General features: G+C 38.7%; 2 protein-coding genes across 3 annotated transcripts; both read right to left on the reverse strand.

Annotated features, from left to right (window-relative positions):
• Nucleotides 1–275: 275 nt before the first annotated feature.
• On the reverse strand, nucleotides 276–6,722 carry lims1 (LIM and senescent cell antigen-like domains 1). 2 transcript variants are annotated; one of them, XM_081605123.1, is made up of 11 exons: nucleotides 6,534–6,722; nucleotides 4,912–5,068; nucleotides 4,720–4,786; nucleotides 4,295–4,415; nucleotides 3,938–4,087; nucleotides 3,666–3,816; nucleotides 2,599–2,691; nucleotides 2,446–2,494; nucleotides 2,219–2,294; nucleotides 1,845–2,003; nucleotides 1,405–1,511 (listed from the first exon to the last, which is right to left on the reverse strand). In XM_081605123.1, exons 1-10 carry the CDS (start codon nucleotides 6,560–6,562, stop codon nucleotides 1,865–1,867), a joined length of 1,032 nt encoding a protein of 343 aa, XP_081461249.1. In that variant the 5' UTR covers nucleotides 6,563–6,722; the 3' UTR covers nucleotides 1,405–1,511; nucleotides 1,845–1,864. The 2 variants fall into 2 exon arrangements, with proteins under 2 accessions (XP_081461250.1, XP_081461249.1); XM_081605124.1 differs by lacking the exon at nucleotides 1,845–2,003 and having other exon boundaries at nucleotides 276–1,511; nucleotides 6,534–6,721.
• Nucleotides 6,723–7,803: 1,081 nt separating this feature from the next.
• On the reverse strand, nucleotides 7,804–15,074 carry LOC103461978 (F-box/LRR-repeat protein 3-like). The gene is made up of 6 exons (XM_008404399.3): nucleotides 14,752–15,074; nucleotides 13,982–14,186; nucleotides 13,052–13,216; nucleotides 12,834–12,956; nucleotides 11,176–11,347; nucleotides 7,804–10,339 (listed from the first exon to the last, which is right to left on the reverse strand). The coding sequence occupies exons 2-6, from the start codon at nucleotides 14,183–14,185 to the stop codon at nucleotides 9,699–9,701; spliced, it is 1,305 nt and encodes a 434-aa protein (XP_008402621.1). The 5' UTR covers nucleotide 14,186; nucleotides 14,752–15,074; the 3' UTR covers nucleotides 7,804–9,698.
• Nucleotides 15,075–15,471: the final 397 nt, after the last annotated feature.

The raw sequence follows: 15,471 nt of genomic DNA on the forward strand, positions 1-15,471 counted from the left end.
TATAGCTGATATTTTTCAAACTTTAATTCATAGTAGTTTATAAGTGAAACTTATGAATATTAATCACATGAGATTAAATGAATAGGACTGTGATGAAGCAAAATATGTCAAGGGAGATAAATGTTTATATGAGCATAAGGATATTAGACAAACTCTTCTTACAGCTACGGGTTTAAACTTTGGAAAATTTAACACCCCCAAGCACTGAAGTTATGTTGCAGAGGGAAAAAAAATACATAATAAGCTCATTAATTCCTGTAAACTCAAGTTCAACATTATGTGTTCAGAATACTTTATTGATCTTTAATGAAGCATTTCAGCACTGTACATAAGATGCAGTAAACTGTCATTTTCAATTTCATGCTAATAAAATGCAAGCTCACAACTGAAATGTGAACACAAAATCTTCCAATAGTAAAATTAGCACAAAAAACTTATTTTGTGTGGCTGTCATTTCAGAACGCATTCAAGTTTATAAATAACCAAAGCAATTAGAGGGGTTGTTAGTGATCATTTCACATCAAACAGGTTAAAATACTAGCTAAAAAACAGTTCTGATTTCCTATTAGCCGTTCACCTTCGAATGTTTTAAATGTTAATTAATCCATATATATCCAACAACTCCAGGCATTTCAAATACATAACCACATTCAGACAGCATACGTCATTAGATTTTGAAGTATAAGAACAAGACCCAAGATAGGTGCATAGATTTTACACAGCCATTAATTTCACAATTTGATTCGGAATATATATTCAATAAGGATATTATTTTTACTCAATATTTTCAACACTTGAAGATTTTACTAAAAATTACATAGTACATAAAGGTAAAAGGATTCTGTATTCAGTAGATTAGTCAAAGACAAACACAAGCACAGCTATACCGAGTAAAGATGCAAGTTGTAATATAGAAGCAATTCTCATTTAAACAGCTCTTGTTTTTAACGCACATTTGTAATTAAGAGTCATGTTAAACTCTATATTCTGGCAGGCACACTAACACAGCTAACAGACATGGTGATAGTAGAGGGAGAATAGACTTAAACATTGAAACACTCCACGGAAAACATATTAAGAATTTAGGAATGTACAATCAAACAAAATATAAAAACTTTTTTTTAAAAAAGATGGGTATGAGGTGAAACAGCTGCATAAATCTGTATAAATGCATATTTTTCAATGAATTTCACCTTTTGGGTCAATGTTTGTTTGTAAACAGATGGTTTTTTTTAAGCAAACCTGATAAACCTTCACTTACAACTTTACTGGTGTTGATCTAGAGCTAAACTTTTCCTTTATTCAGTTTCTCCAAAATGGCTTTGTCTTACTATAACATCTTCCCTGGATATTTTACCACAGCAGGAGCCCATCCAGATGATCATCAGACAGCAGCTCACTTCCGTCCCAATGACTCCGCCAGCTTCTTGAGCCTTTTCTTGAGCTCAAGCGGAAACTTCTCATAACACTTTTTACAAACAGGCTTCATGTCAAACTCTACAAACTTGTTCCTGCAAAGACGAAAACAGGAATAAAACTACTGGAGTATTTTGGGTGTTATGTTGTTGATTAGATTACAAAACTTAAGAATGCAACACGTTGCACCAAGCTTTTTTCTGTCTGACCAACTAAAACAATTACCAGGCATCTGAATTTAATCAACCAATCGAGCTCTGCTTATATTTAACATGCATGTACATGTTTTAGATTCATGCCACCAACACAAACAACTACACTGGTTTCACTCTCGAAAATAAATGACAAAAAAATAATGACATGCTATAGAGCCAAAGAAGTTAACAAGGACAACCACAGGAAGAGAGGAAGGCAGCGACAGCACCAACCCATGGATGGAGTGGTGAAGCTACAGGCACACTGCCGGCTTTTTCCTGCGGTCTTTAGCATCACGTTCACGCCGAGCAAGTCTGCGTTTCAGCTCTTCAGGCAAGTGCTCAAAGCAATGCTTACACACTGGTTTCAAGTCAATTTCAACAAACTTATCTCTGAGTTGTCATAAACACACCAATTGAGGCGTGGAAAAGAAGACACAGGAGGAAAACAGGAAATAAGAAAGAAGCAGTGTTGGAGAATCATGAAAAAAACACCTATTAATAGTGAGAAGTGTTAAAGAAAAGTCAGAGGCACAACAAACATGAGGTGGAAGAGTTGCGGGTGACTAGATTTTATGGTTTGCATCAACGAACATATTAAGACTTACTTGAGAGTGAGCTTGGTGTTGCAGGTGGAGCAGGAGAAACAACTGACACACCAGGCTTTGTTGAGAGCAGACACAACTGAGGGGGTGCAGAAAAAAATAAATAAAAACAGAAGATTCAGCTGCTGTCACTGAAAGCAACACTTTGTTCATTGCTGAACCACAGAACGCTTTTTAATTACTGAACCATAGAAGATCCTAATTATGTGTTTTATCACACCGATGCTCACCATCGCCTTCAATCACACGGTTGCAGTGATAACACACGTCCCCAAAGAGCTTGACAGCAGAGAAACAAGGAGAGAAAGCAAACAAATTCCATCATTGTCTACCTGCATTGTGATGTTAGTCGTGTCATTCAAAGCCAAGTTTTAGCTTCTTACCTGATTGTAATGCGTCTCACAATAAGCCAAACCTTTTCTCTCATAATGGCGGTGACCGAGGAAAGGTTTCTCACATTTGGCACAAACAAAGTGCTGTAAAGAAACAGCTGTTACTGATGGGAAGACTTATTTCTAATGAAAGTCAAATACTGATCAAACTGAAGAGATGCTGGCTGCAATCTAAACATCTAAACATGATATAAATGGCTGTTAAATAGTCAGGAACATTTAAAAGTAAAATGTCTGAAACTACAAAAAACACTGCAGTTTGTATGTAGTCTCTTCTTGTTGTGTTCCCATGCATCCCAAAATACAGAGCATTCATGGTGTAACTAATAAAAAAAACAACTCATGTCTGTCATACACATTTCTGAAGTGCAGGTTCGATGCAAAACTACTTGCTGCCAATTAACATCTTCAGCTTTACACCGCCTGCTGAACGCTGTTAGTAATGTCAAATTTTTAAAGAGTATGAAATGCAGCAGCCTTAAGTCAGATGAATCCATCATTTGATCTGCCTTGCTTGACCTCTGGAGAGTTTGTCTTTTCCAAACTCTCAGGCCCGTCAGAAACACTCCAACTAGCTTAGAGCGTTTTGGGTCCAAATACCTTTTCCTTCATTTTCAAGTTCATATATCTTGACAACATGCATAATTTATTGAATGTTTTTATATTCTACCCAAGTCTGGCTGCACTACAGACAGATCTGAATAAGACCAAGGATGTATTTATGATTTGGACAAAATAAGGTCCATCTATATAGATAAGGGGAAGAAAAAGGTTTTGTGCCTGAAATTTTATGAAGAATATCTGAAGTCAGAATCGGATGAGACACAAAATTATAATCTTTTTCCCATTTGAGAAAAAAACGACATTCTTTCATCTTTGAGTTTCATGATTATCTTTATACTGCTTTCATTCTGGCCAAAATATGTGAACAGTGTGTTTTTTAAATTAGAAAACACATTTTTAGACCGAAAAACAATATGAGCCATTTCTCAGGTATCGAACGCATTGAAGTCCGATAAATATTACCAAGAAAACCAAGGACTGAAGCATTCACAAACCTCCACATGCCACTGCTTGCCCATGGCGTTGACCACACGTCCCTCAATGGGCCTCCTGCAGGCACCACAGATTGGCACACCCATCTTATCATGGCAGGGCAAACAGAAGAGCTCCCCTTTCAGTTCTCTTGCATCAGCAGTCAGCTCTTTTCTAGGAAAAAAAAAATAGGAATAAAAGGAATAAAATTTAATAAGACTGTTGGCTTTTTAAATTTATCCTACCAGTAAAATGTGTGGAAATATGAGAATAAGATGAAGGTGTTGGCACCGACCCGCAGTTGTTACAGTTGAAGTGGTCAGGGTGATATGGATCGTTCTTAAAGATCAGCGGCTGCTCTTCAATAATAGCATGGCACTTCTGGCAGATATACTTGCCTAGACCCCGAGCCTTCTCCCGATTATGGCATGGACGACACAAGTGCCTGAGGGAAACAAAAAAAAACAAAAAAAGCAATCACAGGGTGCCAAAAACATTCCTACGGATTTTGTGACACACTCCATCACAGCTGCTTAAAATTCCATTATTTACTAAAATGCAAAGAGAGTCACAAGCTTGGCAAGTGGCGCCACCTGTTCAAAAGGCTGTCATGCTGTTATTTGTTAGACTGTGAAACGCCGGGATTACTAACCTGCCAGCATTTTTGACAAACCCCACATCTGCAAGTACTGCCTGACAAATATCGCAGCAGAAGCAGTCAGGGTGCCAACTGTTGTTCATGGCCTTAATGACACGACCGATGATGAACTCCCCTGGAAGAAGAAGGAAAAAAAAAAAAAACAACATACGACAGATCAACTCGACTCACCAGGCATGAGATGAAAACGCACAATTAAAATGAGACAAAGAAACACTGCAACACTTAGGCTGTTACGTTGATGAAAAAAATAGTTTAACTGTATTATCAACTAAATTTGGAATATCGTCTAGAATTTTGATATGAATAGATTACAAATAGATCCAGTTGCCACTTGTCAAAAAGCTACAAAAAATGTAGTTTTCTGAATCCACACAAAACGTGGTCAATACTAAAATTTGAGGCCGGCCAACACTCACCACACTGGTGGCAGCAGGGTGCGAAGAGCATCTGGAAGTCATGCTCACAGTATTTCCTGCCTTCAAACTGTAAAAGGGAAACATTCAAAATATTTGTTAAGGAGAGTCAACAACTTCCTGTGCACTAGGTATGGCTCAGTATTGCGTTGATTTGTGACATTCAAAAGAGCACCATCAGGTGACGTGCGTTACCTCATAGAAGAGTCCTTCTGGAAACTGCTGGAAACACTGGGCGCAGACAAAGCACTGCTCGTGGTAAAGCTCTCCATTACTGTTGACGATTTTCTCAGTTGGAGCGAAGCCACTTTTACACCGCTCACACACTGCGCTGACCAGGGCATTCGCAAAGCTGTGTTACAGGGGGAGAAAATAAAACACGTGTGCATTTCTCCCCCCGGTGTTCAGGCTTAGTCCGGTGTTTATCATTTCTCACATAGCTCATATCTGAAGTATATGTCAACTGTGTTGAGAAGAACATAATAATAATCAACTCACCCTTAGTCACTGCAAAGACATCACCTAATTTGGTAGGGTTAGAGAAGCACTGATGGCTGGTTAAGCCTTCATACGACTATGCAAAAAAATAAATCCTTCTCCCCCTTACAGGTTTCTTCTGTTTTTGTTCCACACAAATGTATCAAAACAAGGCAACTTATTAATACATACAGATAACCTGAGAAAATAAAAATAAGTCTTTCAGATTGTGATTTTATTTAATGAGAGAAGAGCTTTAGCCAAGCCAAGATGCGTCTGTGCGTAAGAATAACCACTCTTCCTGTCAAGTCACAAATGTCCTCCATGTTTAGAGGAGTAGGATGACCCTACTGAAATTAGGTGTGGCCATCCTCCTGAATTTTCATTCAAGTGCTTCCATACCAAAAAATAACCTCAAACAACATCAGAAGCCTCGATTGCTTTATTTAATGTCAGTGTTTAAGATCTGTCAGAAAGAAAGAGAAAGTCAGACTTGAAGTTGTGGTATCCCACATGCTTTAGTCATTTCCCTGGTTCAACACACCTGAATCAAATCACGGTTCATTAGCGAGCCTCTGCAGATTTCTGACATGCTGAGTGAGGAGGTAGGTGGACAATGTGGGTTAGCTGTGTTGGCGACATCAAAAAACAGCATTACACCAGTCCTTGAGGACAGGAGCTGCCATGCATACCAGTCCTAACTATGAATGGGTTTCAGATGGGCCTAGTTAAAGTCAGGATTTATGCTCAGCTAAGATACTATGGCATTACCTTAAACAGGCTGTTTATTCGCAAAAAGCCTGCGGTTGTGCTTAATTAAAACAATAGGACAAAACTAATTTACTCAATACTCAAAAAGCCTGATGACAGTGGGTGGCAAAAATAGTAATTACATTTAGCTGACTTTTTTGTTGAGTTTTGGGGGCGATTCTTATAGGGTCATGTTGGTTTGTTTTTGTCGTAAAACAACACTAACATCACCAAAAACCTTTACACACAAGACATTTTGGTATGTGTAACACATACCTTCACGTTAAACGCTAAAACTGGCTAGTAGGGCTAGATAGACCCTCAACAGCCAAGCAACTACCATGCTAATATTGCAACTTCGCAAAAGATAGGGGTTGGATACATCCCTATCTTTTTTCACTTGTAAAATCAAATTCTGAAGGAACCGAAATAACAAAAATAGGTAGATGAAAGACTCCAAACTAGTTACTTGGTAGCAGAGCCAGTTTACTAAACTACTTTATTCTGAGATTAGTTACGTTGGCAAGCTAACCTGACATTAGCTTTAGCAACGCTAGCAGAGTTCAGGTTAAAGATTTAACTGTCCGTACCTGCCCGTCATCCCAGCTACCCCCAGCATCACCTCCTTAAACACAGTCTGAGGGGGAAACGGCTTACAAAACGCTGTGCTTGATTATTTTCAGAATTACAAAGTTTAGTCGACTTGAATGTCCCCGTCCGACGCAAACGCAAGGAGACTGAGTAGGCAGCAGCGGGGAGTGTCAGAGAGTCTGAAACCAACCAGGGGGTCGCTTACCCAATGTAGGTCGCGAGCATAAAAAGATGGGTCTGCTTTTTAAAGATCAAATAGCATATATAGAAACAAATATTGTGGATAACTCATTCTAAACATACAATTTTCCAGCAGGTAAACAACCATCATAATCTGTTAAAAATGTCTGTTAGTCTTAGAAAGTTGCACGTTTCCTGGCTTCAGAGTAACCACAATCTTCACATTTCATGTTGAGTAAGAAATTAAAAACAAAAGTTTTAATGGGGAAAATGGGAGGCTAATCATTAATCCAGAAAAGAAGAAAAAATCCAATAGGTCACCCAATTCAGACAGTGACTGTTATAGCACAAATCTGTGTTTCTGGCCTTAGAATTTGTGTGTTTGCATTTTCACTAGAATTATAGCATTAAATCCCTGATTTATGAAGAAATCGGGTGTTCATTTTTCTTTTCCAAAAGTATAAGATAGTGTAAAAACTAGGTTAGTTGATACATTTTCAGCAAACAGTCACTGATGTCAGGGTTATTGGAAAACATGAATATTAGCCTTCTTTATTATTTCCAGAGCCATTTTGGAGGTGTTTTTGGGAGTATTAAACACCCAAGTATGTCCACATTTAACCCTTTCTTTATTAAGGAGATGTTGAAAATGATGTATTCGTTATTTGATTCACCTTGTGCAATGCATCAGTACTACTAGAAGATAACAGGTGTATAGCATGTTGCTACTCCAGTGCCCTGATAGTCTGAAAGCATATAGAGAGGGTCACTTTCTAATGGAAGGCTAATCAAACATTAGATGTATGAATATTTCCTCTCAGTAGTTAATGTGTCAAACTTCTACCATGTATTCAACATACCCTTAATAAATATTCATAACTGTTCAATACAAACGAAATTAAAAGGACAGATAGAAAACGAATTACAATTGTTTCTGTTCAGTTTAATATGAAGATTGTGCATTTGCCCACTAAATATGAAGTAAACTGTAAATGCACAAAATAAATATGTAGGATATTCAATGTAAATGCAAAGAAATACAAATTCAACAGCCATAGAAATATATGTAAAATAATTCCAGACAATATATATTTTTTAAACAAGCATTTTTAATGACTATAAACTAAAATATTGTATAACTTTGGGAAAAAAATACAAGTTACTTTCAAATAAATCTCAGTATTATACAGCTTTAGTAAGAGAAAATATAACTTAACAGCAGCTGAACTGTTTCAGAAGAAAGATCAGCTCTCCATCCCATGCTTAGATTACAATAATCATCTTCATGCACAGGTGAAAAGAAATGCAGTTAACCACACTAACCAGCAGATGGCGTGTATTTACAAAGAAAAAGAAATATGTTCTGAACGTATTTTCATTCGGTTTTCGAACAAACGGGATGAATCATAAAAGGAAAGAACACGCATAAAGACAGGGATGGGTCTATTAACAGAGCATCACGCTACTAAATTTGAAGTTTTTACAAATTTAACTAGTTAAATATGTTTATCTCTGGAATTTAACAACATCCATACATCTTATCAGTGATTCGTGATGCAGTCTCCTTTTTCTGTTTCCTTTACCAGTATTAAATGCATTCGATATTACAATACAAGCTACAAAAACTAAATTAGAAAATCCTTCTCAGATAGACATTTGTATTAATAGTAGCACATAATTTCATTGTGTTGTTAGGCAAGTTTCTCTTGCCAAAGGGATTTTCTACTCGTATAATAAATAATCAGTTATATTCATTAGACTTAGAATGTAAAAAAAAAATTAAAATAAGTCTTAAAAAAAACAACAGACATTCAAGTAATCTACAAAGAGAGTTTGTGACAACAGAAAGAAATGACCTCTGCGGCTGCATGGGCTTACTTTGCCAAGCTTGGAGACCTTCATTAGAGAAAAAGTGCATTAAAGTTATACGTTGTATGTACAAGTTTACTGCATATTAATGTCTGTAATTAGGGTTTCTTTCATGTATACGTTTTCAAATATTAACACTTTTTTCTTTACAGTTTCAACAGGATAATTTGTCATACAATGCATAAAAGAGAGAGAGAAAAAAAAAAAAAAACATGGTGCAACTCGGAGATATTTACAAGCTCATCATGGCCAGCCAGTTAATGTTTCAAAAGGAGATAGGCTATCTTTGGAACACAAAAATAACAAGTGGTAGTGAATCAATCCACAGGGAATAGTGGCTTTACGAGGGAAAGCTGGAGAGGTTAGAAGAAACAAAACCATAATTTCAAGACAGAATCCACCTCTGCTGCTGCATACCAGACTGCTGTCTCATGACCACCACCCAGTCTGGGCCACACAAAGCCTCTTTGCAAAGACCAGTTAGCAATTACACCCCGACAATAACGTAAATTAAAAAAAAAAAAAAATCCACAAACGTTTGCAGAGCGATTAACCAAAAACCCTCTTAGCTTATCATGCTGATCACCCCGTCAAATTTATTTTATCTTTAATCCACGACGAAGATGATTACACAAACCGATTTCACACACATTGTGCATTTAGTGTGATGACAACAATTGTCTTTGTAAAATTCATCTCTGTGAAGTTACTTCCTTTTATTAAAAGGATTGTAGTTATGCCCTTACAAAGGCAAAAAATATATATATAAAAAAAATTACCATATATACAAAAAAAGATATCTGCCTGCATGTCGCCAACACAGATGTGGGGCAACTTCTGTCTTGAACATAATTCCTCAAATTCCAGTTACACCCATCAGTTCACGCTACTAACTGATGTGTAAATAACAACAACAGGTCTGAAGGGCTCAGAGGAAGAAAATGCTAAATGATATAAGTGATTGAATTATATAAATGCATCAGCTAGATCAAATTAAAAACAAAATAAGATTTAAAAAGACGTAATTTCTTCTTCTGTTGTACCTGTAAAAATAAGAATCTGCGCACAAAAAAACCAAATTAGCCCCTCACCAAACCTTTCCATTCTCCAGCTCTCTACCACGTAGGCATCATGTCAGGGAACCAGACCCGACCCAAATGCTTCGACACCTCCCAGTGGATGTCGTCCAGCTCGTAACGGTGATCCGGAACCAGCACTTCCTCCATGATGGACAGCTGCTTCAGTCTCTCTCCGCACATCTTCACGAACTCCACGAAGGCGCTGCAGGACACTTCGCACTCTCCCAGGCCGATGGCGGACAGCTGCGTGCAGCGCTGGGCGATGCGGATGAGCTCCTCGTCGAGAGGCCGCAGCCCGTTGGCGCACACCACCAGCTCCACCAGACGCGGGCAGGTGAGCCCGACGCGGCCCAGCACGTCTTTGCTGACGGAGCGGCCGAAGTACAGGTGCGTGACGGGGATTTCGTCGCGGAAGAAAGGGTCGAACTCCTCCTCGTAGAGGTAGAAGTACATTACCAGGTTGAATTTGGGGGAGTGGCGCACCATGGCGTCCCAGCTGCTCTTCTTGATGGTGTGGAACTGCTGGCCCGGGTTCTCGCTGACCACGTCGATGCGAAGGTGCTCGAGGTGAACGTGCTTCTCCGAGGAGAGCGCGATGAGGAGCTCGTCGCTCAGCAAGTGGTAGTTCAGAGCCAGCTCTCTCAGGCCGTGGCACTGATCGGCCACGCACATGATGCCTACAAAAAGGAGAACACAGTGAGTCAGGATCTATGGCACAAAAAGAAAAAAACTTTATACAACCTGAGGTTTTATCACATTGTATCACATTAAAACTACAACCTCCAATGTACGTTGCTTGGATTTTATGTACTAGACTCTTGCAAAAGGTTGTTCCACAAAGTATTGAATTATGGAGGATGAATGTTAATGAGCTCCAGAACTTTCAGACTTTAATTTGTAACAAACTATTTATCAGTTTTATATTTCGTATTCATCCATCTTCTAAAATCCCCACATATTAAGATTTTTGGTCATCACATAAAAAAAAAAAATGCGAAAAATCTAAAGGCACAATATAACTTTTGCAAGAAACTATATCAATATATATTTTTAATATTAAGTTATGTTTTTTCTCCACATTAGGATACGGAAGCATGTTTATAATCAGCAATTTGCTATTTTTGTGAGTCGTCTACATTAGGCACTTTAGGTAATAGAAAGATTTTTTTACCCATTTTTTTTAAAGAATAATTTCTCATGGATGTGAAATTAAAATAATAAAAATAATAATAATAAAGTAAACTAAATGAAAGAGATGGCAGAAGTTAGTGTTTGCATTTGCAGCCAAACTGAATGAAATTTAATACAATTAGATTCATCTGGACTGCATGGATTTCATCTACATGCCATCTGTTTAATATGAAGAACACCCCGAGTCGACTTTTATTGTGAATCAGTGCAACCTAGATGAACTAAACTGAATTTATCTTGGTGAGAAATTAGCTTCTCAAGAATAATGAGTCGGTTATTAAGAATTAACAGTGGTGCCGTAAATCATGTGTTGTGTTCGTACCTGCAGGTGAAACATGAGGGCAGCTGCTCATTTTCAGCAGCTTGAGTGTGTCGCTGTTGTTGGCCACCAGGACTTTGAGGGACGGATCGTCCACAGGGGTGTCATCGATTTTCAGGGAGGAGAGAGACTTGGAGTTGACGAAAACAACCGTCAGAGCAGAGATGAAGTGAGACTGTAAAGAGAAAGAGACACATTTAATGGCATAAAATGCAATAACCAGGGTGACATAACACCATTATGACTGTACCAATCTGGTTCCAACACAATGGTAACAGTGGTCCAAAATGAAATTACGCGATTGCAAAACTAGCAGGAAGCCGTTTTAGTAGAATTTTCTGCACAAAAATACAAATAAAAATCTTTTCGATTTAATGGCTGAAAAAAGATAATTTAAACATACATGTGTGGGGGTTTTTTTCAAATTAAAAGGAGAAAAAAAAGTAATTGTTATATATCTATTTGTTGAGTAAAGTCTACAGTGTGTGTAGTTAAGAGAGGCCTTGTAGATTTTGACTGGAAACGTCACAGCTGAATTAATGTCCCAGTAAGAGAGGCGCAAGGAATTACAAAAGTATCAACTTTTACGAATCAAAGTATAGATCCCATGTCTTTAGAACGTGGCCTGCCTTACCAATTGGATCCGATCACGAGTGTGAGCTAATGTCAATTAATTGGAGCATTTTCACATTATTTCCAAAGAAAGGCTAAGGCTCGCGTCATTCTTTCAGGTGCTACTTATAACTCACGAGACTTAAAGCTTCAACATGACAGACAAAAAAATAACAATAATTTCAACAATGAATAATAGAAATCTGCTTTTGCTTTTAAAAACAAAATAAACTTGTATATAGTCAATCTTGCTTTTATATATAATATTTGTCTTGTTTAGTTTATCCACGTATGTTTTATTATTCTGTTTTTATTTTTAGTTAATATTACTCTCAACTGTTACTCTTAAAACTTTGTTTTTCAAAATTTTATTGCTTTTCTTCTACTTTTCTCCTTTGGTAAATGAATGTGGCTCCTTAGTTCATCATCAGAGGCACAGCCCTAAGACTACATGTCCTGCATTGTAATAAATGGTCAAAGTCTACAAGGTTTTTAAACACAAACTTAAATTAGGTATATAAAAGAATAAAAATATCAAAAAAAATAACTGATGGTTTAAGTGTGGGGCCAATGAGCACACGGCCAGCACATGGGCTGGCCGTGTGCTGAGAGGGGCGTGGCCAGGAAGGGATCTTGCTCCACATATCTTGTTTGATTTATTAATTAATTAATTGACTGAACACTTGCCACAGTCAGCCAACAAACCGAATCCATTAAAAACGGAATACAACACTGTTCGTGAAAATACTCGACCTGCAAAGCTTATCAAAGTTGTTGAACTTTTAAGGCTTCCTTTTAAAATCAGGCCAGTATAAAAACTTAGTAAAGCCTAAAATAAAAATAAAAAATCCAAGCTGTGACCTCCTCTCAAAGATCAACTGTTACGGAAAATAAACACAAAAAGTGACATTGTAATCCGTCAGCTTGAGAGTTTCCAGGTCTTAGACCTTCCCTTGGGCACACGGCATCAATCAGGACGGCCTCTTCTCATCCATTCATCAAAAATCTTAAGTCTGGGCGGCTGAGCTATCGCTGCCCTTCAGGGTTACCTTGGGCATCTCCATGAAGCTGGGCCTGGCTGTGGATATGAGTCCCAGGGTTTTCAAAGAACAATTCACCAGCTGAGAGAGGATGTCGCACGCCGCCTCTGCAGACTCTCTGCTGCTGTCCACCTGCGAGTCCGACGCAGAAAATCAAACCCTCTTTTTAGAAATGGAGGAGGTGAATCCACTTCCGTTTTTAAACACAAACCGTCCGCCTGTCTCACCTTGAAGCTGACGTACTGGAGGTGGTTGGAGTGCTTTTTGATGATCTGCTTGATGAGCTCCGGGTGTGTGGCCTTCAGGTAGGAGCTGGCCGGCTGGTTCAGCTCAAACTCAAAGCAGCGCCACAGCTCTGGCATGTGGAAGGTGTGATTCCAGCCCCGGCACACCTACAGAAATTACCCAACAGACTTCATGTAAGAAATGGAGTAATTTAAAAAAAAAAAAAAATGTAGTAATATGACAGAATGAGACTCTGGGCGAAAGAAACATCAACCTTTGTGACCTTTACACCAAAAGACTGTCAAATTTGTTGGAAGAATGGATGTGTGTGTAGCCAACACCAGCTACAAGAGTGGCTAAATTGATACTGTGACCTTAAGTCACCTTAAGGTAAGGTAATAAATGTTTGCCAAGCCATAAATGATGAAACACGCTTAACCATCACAACTTGCTCTGCTCTACTACATAGCCAGTAAATAAAGGTGGGATCACATGTCTCCATCTTAAAAACTAATCAAATCCAGGCTTACAAGCAAGTTGCTAATGATTAATTAGTGGCAATTAGTCTCCTAACTTTTAGAAATCAGCTAGGAGTGGAGGTGGTGTCAGTCTGAAACCGAATGCTGGCTTTAATTCACTGATAAAACTGTTCTGTTTGACTCGGCACCACCACTTGAATGCAAAGTGCTTTGCAGAAGCATTTATACCCCTCTGTGTTTTGCTGTCCAATTAATTTTCCTAGAATCTCATGTGAAAGACCAAAGTACAGTCGTGGATCATTATGAAGCGAAAGGAAAATGAAGCATGGTTCTCAAGTCTCTTTTCTCTCGCCAAATACAACTCGCTAAAACATGACAAAGTTTACGGGAGTGAATACTTTTGCGATAATGCTAAAGAGTATAGTTGACATGTAATCAGTGCTTTTAGGGTACCAGAGAAGCATAAGCTCTGTCCAGCAGTGGGAGGTACTGGAAAATGTGAAGCAGGATCTCCTGCGGCAAACACTCCCAGCTGGCTCCTTGCTCTTCCAGTTCTTTCTCTCCATCCTGCTTAGATGACCATTTGATACTCTTCTGATACCCCCCACTGGGGCTTCCTCCTTCCTCCTGCTCATTCTCTTGGAGACCACGTTTCATCCTGGGAAAGGAGAAGAGGGAGTTTAACGTGCTCTGAAAGAATGCAATCATTTTATTTGCAATCCAATAATTAACACATCAGTTCATATTCGGTTAGTGGCCTGCAAATGCTTTAGAAAAAATTATTGCATTCGGCCGTAAATTAAATCACTGGACACTGATGGGCTATCTTTAACCTTGATTATCGCACCACTCGTGGCGCCGCCTAGTACACCGGGCTGTGAATGGTGCGGACCCAGTCTTTCTCGTTCACAATGAAAACATTTGTACTCATAGGTCACGCCTCCCTCTATTTCAACAATCAACACCGATGTCAAATTAACATGTTGTAAACTTGTTAACATCAAAGCAATGGCTAAAACAGCTTTAAGTTAGCGCAAATGTGCAAAAATGTCAAGAAACTGACGTTAAAAACTGCACAAAAACAGAGATCAATAGTTAGCTTAGCCACATTTAACCACGCTGGGAGTTAAGCTGACAATTATTAGCAAGTTGTAACTAGCGACTAAAACCAGTCGACTGAAACAAATTTAATTTCTAAGTTTAGCTTCGTCTGTTTATCTTACCTGGCTTTCAGCTCCACCGTTGGTTGTTTATTTACGGAGGACCACTTTCAACCTGGACCGACAAAATAAAACTGCGTACGGGCTGGCCGAGCGATCAAACACATTGGACCATACGACAGTGCGGTGTGGCCGGGCCTTACTGAACACCAACCGAGGAGGCTTCCGACGGGAGATCTCCAAAAGTCTTCGAGTTTTCCAGGCGTCTGACCTAGTTTCGATCCACAACTCTGCCTCAGTACAGCACTTAGTTGGCTAAAGATGGCGTTTGTGTTGCTGTGCGGATCAGAGCGCTGTAGTTATAGTGAACAGTCGAAAGGGGGCGCAGTTTCACCCAAATGCGTGTTGCAAGGCAACAATGGCTCAACTACTAGTTTTACTAGGAACTGACAAATCAACTCAAGATAAAGACAAAAAAAAATTGTCTAAACAATTAAATTAATTTATAGAGTTTATGAAATCAAGGTATTTACCATGTTTCTGTTGCCCTACTTTAATCCTAACTTATCACCACCCACTCATGCTTGTTGGTAATGGTAAGTCAAAAAAGTTGGGGTTTTGTTCGTAATGATAAAATAGGTGAAGAAGATTAAACAACCACAGCCAATTATTATCAAGGACAGAAGACCGCATCGGCATGTGACAACATAGGGAAAACTTAAAACATGGCACAGAGTTTTACAAAAAACAACATGGCTTCCCCATAATGAAGCATAAAGCTGC

Source organism: Poecilia reticulata, chromosome 3 (assembly GCF_904066995.2).
Source record: "Poecilia reticulata chromosome 3, P_reticulata-male-v2, whole genome shotgun sequence".
NCBI classification, from domain to species: domain Eukaryota; kingdom Metazoa; phylum Chordata; class Actinopteri; order Cyprinodontiformes; family Poeciliidae; genus Poecilia; species Poecilia reticulata.

Bases quoted from the DNA above. Each gene is read 5' to 3' on its own strand.
- LOC103461978 (XM_008404399.3), bottom strand. From the start codon at position 14,185: ATGAAACGTGGTCTCCAAGAGAATGAGCAGGAGGAAGGAGGAAGCCCC. The intron at 12,957-13,051 runs GTGAGACAGGCG...TCGGACTCGCAG, and splicing joins TCCAGTACGTCAGCTTCAAG to GTGGACAGCAGCAGAGAGTC. The intron at 11,348-12,833 runs GTAACCCTGAAG...TTCTCTTTACAG, and splicing joins GCTTCATGGAGATGCCCAAG to TCTCACTTCATCTCTGCTCT.
- lims1 (XM_081605123.1), bottom strand. From the start codon at position 6,562: ATGCTGGGGGTAGCTGGGATGACGGGCAG. The intron at 4,416-4,719 runs GTGAGTGTTGGC...TTCTTCTTCCAG, and splicing joins ACCCTGCTGCCACCAGTGTG to GGGAGTTCATCATCGGTCGT. The intron at 2,495-2,598 runs GTAAGAAGCTAA...TCTGCTGTCAAG, and splicing joins GTGAGACGCATTACAATCAG to CTCTTTGGGGACGTGTGTTA.